The following is a 7,037-nucleotide window of genomic DNA, read 5'->3' as shown; positions in this document are numbered from 1 at the left end:
TAATTTAATTTAAGTTTAATAATGAAATAATTTATTTTTGGTTTAATAATATAATATTTTATAAAGATGATTATTAAATATTTTGTTAGAACTCAATGATTATCTTAATTATCTTTTAGATTTTTTATATTTAAAATGAGATTTTTATCCTGTATTTGATTATGTTTATCTGCATTTAGTTACACAAATTTAGATATGAAGCTTTAATAAGTTGTACTTACATACAATCTACTTGTATTCTTGAGTTTTAAGTAATATACATTAATAAACAGTGTTTTATACATTAAAAATGGTTTTTAATAGTTTATGTAAAATGGTTTATAATATAGTATAGATAATAAGATTCGTACAGTAAAAACAATACATTCAAATGGACACGAAAAGAAATGAAGTAAATAAAACAACCGCCAAGACCGGTCCTCCGGTGGCTGCAGCGGCGGACACCACTAACTGAATGCTTCCTTTCGAAACCCTCTCGCCGGAGTTGGCATCCACAATCACGTCGGCACCCATCTCCAAAACATGCGTATTATGGTCAGCCAACAACTTGAACCTATAGCTGAACATCAAATCAACCCTAAAACTCACCACCTCCGCCGGAGTAGAATTCAACTCTCGACGAGTCTCCGTCAAACTCTTACCGTCATCTTCTCCGTAGACCACCATAGAAGACGGCAGTTGCAGTTGGTTCCTAAGAAGACTTCGGACATGTTCATAACTCTTGCCGTCAGTCTCCACCACCTCTTGGGTATCTTCTTGTTCCTCGACCACCATAGATGGCGGCCGGAGATGGTTTCCGATGAGGGTTATGATATGTTTACTCTTGCCATTACCTTGATAAAAAGGTGGCACGGTGTATTCCCATACGTATTTCTGGTAGGGTTCGTCAATTGGATAGTAAGAGAAAGCAAGGGTGAAAGGGTCATCATAGTAAAGTCCGGCGGCTTTGTTCATGTTTCTGAGTTTAAGGTCGATGTAAATGTCGCCGGAGATTTGATCGGAAGTTTTGTTAAACGCCGGAACTGAGAATTCTTCGATTGAGAGCTTTGGGGGGTTTGGTTCTGTGTAGAGACACGCAAGAACGACGATCACAATGACGACGATGCACATCATGCATACAACATAGACCCTAGCATCAGTAGTCATCTTGAGACAGGGAGAAGTAAGAAACCAATTGGACTTGAAGAGATTTATTTGATTCTATATAAAGAGTTTGGGTTTATGTTATATCGGTTGTTTGTTTACCTCTTAATAGTTTCATAAATCTTTTAAATAATTTGAAGCGCCAAATATGGTAGCTTGTTTTAAAGGGTTTTTATTGATTTTTTTTATATTTATCTGTATTATATTATAAAGCATTCGGTCAATACTTTTAAAAATTATTTTTATACATAAAGTACTGTATATTACTTAAAATTCGAGATTACAACTAAATTGTACGTAATTATAACTTATTAAAGATTAATATTTGAATTTGTGTAACTAACTGTAAATAAACATAATCAACTATAGAATAAATATCTAATTTTAAATATAAAATATCTAAAATGTAATTAGGATAATCATTGAATTACACTTATAAGTTATAATAGAATACATAATTATTATTCTTATAAAAATTATATTATTAAACCAAAATAAATTACTTCGTTATTAAACCTAGGGTTAAATGCATGAAATAACAACCTACTTTCATAAAATTTCTTATTATAGCATTCTACTTTTGTTTTTATTTATTACAGCAATGTACTTTCAAATTATTTTTTATTAAAACATTGTACTTTAAAACATCTACCCATAATAACAATGGGTAACCTGTTACCTTTTAAACCGGTTAATCTTTTGACTTTTTAGCTTATGTGGCTTTAATGAGGTGATGTGGATGCCACATCATTTTGATGACTTAACAAAAATTAAAATAAAAACCTATTTCAAATTATTATTAATGATTTTCATTTTTCATTGCTATGATTTAAAAAAATTTAATTTTTTTATACTTTTTCTTATTAAATTGCACTCAAATTAAATATTCTTAGAGTAAAATATTTATTAAATAAATATGAAACATTATTTTCGAGATATATTTGTTTGTAAAAAAGGTAACTTTTCCTATTTTATGTTGTTCAAATAAATACATATCTTTTAAAGTTCTCTTTAAAATATTAACGAAATAAATTATTGTCTATAATTTTTTAATATTGTTATATTAATAAATAATTCAAAAAAGTTTAATTAATTTTATATATTTATACGTCAAGTGTAAAGTTTTTAAACAAATATAATATATATTCTTTAAAAGATAATATTTTTTGGTAAAAAAAGTAACAATTCTTATTTTTCTTTTTTCAAAAAACACATTTTTTTAAAAATTGTTAGCAAGATAAGTTGTATTCTACTAGTTTTATTGATATTGGTATATTAATGAATAATTAGAATTTTTTTAATTCATTTAATACATTTATTAAATAACATGTAAAATATCTAAATATTAAAATTAAAAATACAGTGTTTAATAAGAATTAGTAGATGCTATAATAAAATAATTTTGAAAGTACAATGATGTAGTAAGAAAATTACATCACTATAGTACATGTGGACAACCTATGTGGACAATGAGGTGGCATGGAAACCTAGTATAATGGGTAAATTTAATTCAAAAGGTTACCCAATGCTATAATGGGTAAATTTTTCAAAGTACAATGTCATAATAAAAAATAGTTTAAAAGTACATTGCTGTAATAAGAAAAACTGAAAGTACAATGTTATAATAAAGAAATTTATGAAAGTAGATTGTTATTTTGTATATTTTACCCTTAAACCTAAATTAAATTATAATTAAAAATTGAATTAAAAAAATTACCTAAAGAACGAGAATTTTTAAATAATCAATTTCATACTATTATCAATATATTTCTTTTTTAAATTTTTATGAATATAAACATTATTGTTTTCTCAAAATCACATAAAACCGTATTATATCGACAACGACAATAAATAAAACAAAACATTATCTCAATGTATCTCGTTGCATTGTGCGAGTATCCTTCTAGTATTAAATATGTTGTGAGTCTGAAATTAGATCGCACAGTTCTCACAAATTAGAAGGATCTCAAAAGAAGGTCCCATATATATATGGTCATTCAATGGAGAACTAGTTAGTTTATGATAACTGTGAGATCCAGTCTTATCCACTCAATTTAATAGTCAATGATTAAAAAATATATTACTAAAATCCCAATAAAAACAATCAATCAATTAATAGGAGATATTGAATAAGGGTATAATAGTCATTATACTTTATGAATTATGTTGATCCATTTTAGGAGCGGTCCAAGAATCAAGTAATCATATCAATAGTAGTTAGGGGTCGTTTACTAAACACTTACTTGGTAAGTACTTAAGAGATAAAATTTTTCATCGGATGAACATGAGAAGGGTCAAGAATCTTACCGGGTAAGATCGATGAGAATGATGGAGAGTCTTACCCGGTAAGTGAGGATGACGACTCTTACCCAGGTAAGCGCTTACCCACTAAATTGTTGCATTCGATATACTAAAATCTTACGCATCAAAATAAATCATAGTGTTGACTCATATCGGTAAGCGCTTACCGGGTAAGCAATCAGGTAAATGGCCCCTTACTCGATTATTGCTAAAAACAATTTCCAGAAAAGATTTCCCATCATCGACCAGTAAAACCTTAAATCAGACGACATATTGAATATACAAACCCTAGAAAAACTTCTAAATGCAATGCTAAATCGAGAAGCTGACTAATGGAAGAACACGAAGGAGGAGGTATTACATGTTATCTCTTCTTGATTTCACAATGAACCACACCGTTCTTACAATTTCTTGTTTTTCTTGAACATGATACATCGCGAATTGGCGCATGTTGTTTTCATATTGTGTGGTAAAATGTGGTCGACAAAATTGTGGTTCATTGTGTTAAGACAAAATTGGGTGAACATTATGTTGTGATGTTTATAATTGAATATGATATTTTTATTCAACATATTAATAATTCAATTGAGTTTTTTTTATTGGTTTTAGCATATCATCGAAGGACGACTATGATTGGTTGACCGTATTTCCACGAAATCCCTGTCGATGGAAATATATTTTCCTATAAATTAGTACAGAAAAACCCAAAACTGTTTTCATCTGAATGATTTATTTTGGTTTTGAAATTCTTTTCCACACACTTAAGTGTGTCCCTATCTATAAAAGTTTCTGGATCCGTCACTGGTCTTGGTCTATAATTTTAAATCTTTTTTCGGACCTTGATGAAAAATGTAAATTTTTTTGCTGACCTGGATAAGAAATGTAAAATTTTTACGTACCTGAGTGAAAAATGTAATTTTTTTGGACAAGAGTAGAAGTGTTCTTTTTTTTTTTAATCTTTTAACTAGGTCCACAATTACGAACGTAGATCGACCTGTAACTATTTTAATAAACTTGGAGAGAAAATAACTAAAAGACGAAATCAACCTTAAAAAATAATTATTTTATTTTAGAACATGAAAGACGTAAAAAGTAACATGTGCCCTCCATTTATTTTTACAACTAAGACCATCCACATCCCTGCAATCCATTTACACTTTCAATTGTGTCACATCAGCTTTTGCAATTATCTTCTACACACCTGCAATTCACCTACAACACTTTCAACTGTGCCACGTCAGCTTTTGTAATTACCACCTACACACCTGCAATTCACCTACACTTTCAAAAGTGGTCCCCACTACAACATTTATTAACTATTTATTTGTGTTGTTTTGTTAGTCGTGCGTGTTTTATGTTAGTTATATGTAATTTTATATATTAGATTATAATTTTATGTCATTATAAATTTTAATGTTTAAAATAATTTAATTTATTATATAATTAATGTAATTAAAAATATATTAACATTATTAATTTATAAAATTAGTTGTTTTGTATAAAAATAGTTTATTTAAATAATTAAAAGAAGAAAAATAAATTTGGAGGCAAGTGGGTGGCCCACGTGGCTTTCAAACTTCAAAGTGACTTGCAAATTTTGCAATTAAAAATCTACATGGCAGCAAAAGGGATGTGGGTTGTCTGACAAAAGTTTATTTACAATTCCATTTGCAAGAGGGATGTGGGTGGTCTAAGGCTTCTCATTAAAGCCACCATCTACTTTTATATAAAACATAAATATTTTTAACACATGTTTTTATTTTGGGAAAATGACAAAACTAATTACTTTATACAATTCTCTTACACAAAATAATCAGGTTTTAGAGATTTTACAAAACTAACCACACAGATCTCTTCCGGAGGCGATCCAGCCTTTTTCTTAAAATTTTTTTTTTAATTTTTTTCCACTTGGGGCGAGCCACGTCATCGGATCGCCCCCGGGGGCGATCCAGGCTTTAAGTATTTTTTAAATTTTTTTTTAATACCAATTTCACTATAAATATCAACCTCCTATTTCATAATTTTTCACACCTTCCTTTTCATTTCTCTTCTCATATATTCTACTCTTACAACCCTTAACCCATTAAACACAATAAACCATCACAAAACATGAAATCACGTCAAAGTGATAATGTTTGTATGTATCTTCGAAGTGGCGGTAACATTTATATATATAGAGATGCATTACGTAAAAAAAAAAGATATAAGCGGTACAAAAATTGAAACTTCGTACTTTATAAGTATATATGCGTACGGGTTTTAACACGTACACATATTTACGTATATTCACGTACGTTTTACGTACGTATTTTTAACGTATATATGCATACGAGTTTTAACCCATACGCATATTTACGTATCTTCACGTGCGTTCTACGTACGTATTTTATACGTACATATGTGTAAGGTACGCATATTTACGTATCTTCACGTATGTATATACGTATATATATACCTACTTACATTTACGTAAAAAAAACGATATAAATTGCGGTAACGTATATATATATAGAGAGAGAGAGATACATAATGTAAAAAAACGATATAAATTATATATATTATATATATATATATATATGCATAACGTAAAAAAAAAAGCGACATAAATTGCGGTAACGTATATATATAGATGCATAACGTAAAAAAAACGATATAAATTGCGGTAACATATATATATATATATATATATATATATAGATGCATTACGTAAAAAAAAGCGATATAAACGGTACAAAAATTGAAAATTCGTATTTTAACGTATATATGCGTACGGGTTTTAACACGTACGCATATTTACGTATATTCACGTACGTTTTACGTACGTATTTTTAACGTATATATACGTATGGTTTAACCGCCACTTCAAACACACAAACATCATCACTTTGACGTGATTTCATGTTTTGTGATGGTTGACTGTGTTTAATGGGTTAAAAGTTGTGAGAGTATAATATATGATAAGAGAAATGAAAGGAAATGTGTGAAAAATTATGAAATAGGAGGTTGATATTTATAATGAAATTGGTATTACAAACAAAAGAAAAAAAAAATTAAAAAAAAAATACTTAAAGCCTGGATCGCCCACGGGGGCGATCCGATGACGTGGCTCGCCTCAAGTGGAAAAAAAGAAATTTAAAAAAAAAATTCTAAGAAAAAGGCTGGATCGCCCCCGAAATGTACGGATCGCCCCGGGGGGAGATCCGTGTGGTTAGTTTTGTAAAACCTTTAAAAACTGGTTATTTTGTGTAAGAAGGTTGTATAAAGTGGTTATTTTCATCATTTTCCCAAACTAACCACACGGATCTCCCCCGGGGGCGATCCGTACATTTTAGGGGTGATCTGGCCTTTTTCTTAGAAAAAAATTTAAAAATTTCTTTTTTTCCACTTGGGGCGAGCCACGTCAGTTTTTAAGGGTTTTACAAAACTAACCACACGGATCGCCCCCGGGGGTGATCCGGCCTTTTTCTTAGAAATTTTTTTTTTAATTTTTTTTCTACTTGGGGCGAGCCACGTCATCGGATCGCCCCTGGGGGCGATCCATGCTTTTTTAAATTTTTAAATTTTTTTTTGTAATACCAATTTCACTATAAATA

The 7,037-nt window shown here is 29.6% G+C and overlaps 1 protein-coding gene across 1 annotated transcript; it reads right to left on the bottom strand.

Annotated features, from left to right (window-relative positions):
• Window positions 1-354: 354 nt before the first annotated feature.
• LOC112499602 lies at window positions 355-3,921 on the bottom strand. Its single transcript, XM_025102911.1, has 2 exons — window positions 3,806-3,921; window positions 355-1,129 (listed from the first exon to the last, which is right to left on the bottom strand). The coding sequence occupies exons 1-2, from the start codon at window positions 3,892-3,894 to the stop codon at window positions 367-369; spliced, it is 852 nt and encodes a 283-aa protein (XP_024958679.1). The 5' UTR covers window positions 3,895-3,921; the 3' UTR covers window positions 355-366.
• Window positions 3,922-7,037: the final 3,116 nt, after the last annotated feature.

The sequence above is a fragment of the Cynara cardunculus genome (assembly GCF_001531365.2).
Source record: "Cynara cardunculus var. scolymus isolate 2C chromosome LG 16, CcrdV1, whole genome shotgun sequence".
NCBI lineage: Eukaryota > Viridiplantae > Streptophyta > Magnoliopsida > Asterales > Asteraceae > Cynara > Cynara cardunculus.
Note: the sequence above shows the minus strand (reverse complement) of the source record. Positions and strands in the feature narration are given on the sequence as shown.

Bases quoted from the DNA above. Each gene is read 5' to 3' on its own strand.
- LOC112499602 (XM_025102911.1), bottom strand. From the start codon at position 3,894: ATGCGCCAATTCGCGATGTATCATGTTCAAGAAAAACAAGAAATTGTA. The intron at 1,130-3,805 runs GTAATACCTCCT...TACTGATGCTAG, and splicing joins AAATCAAGAAGAGATAACAT to GGTCTATGTTGTATGCATGA.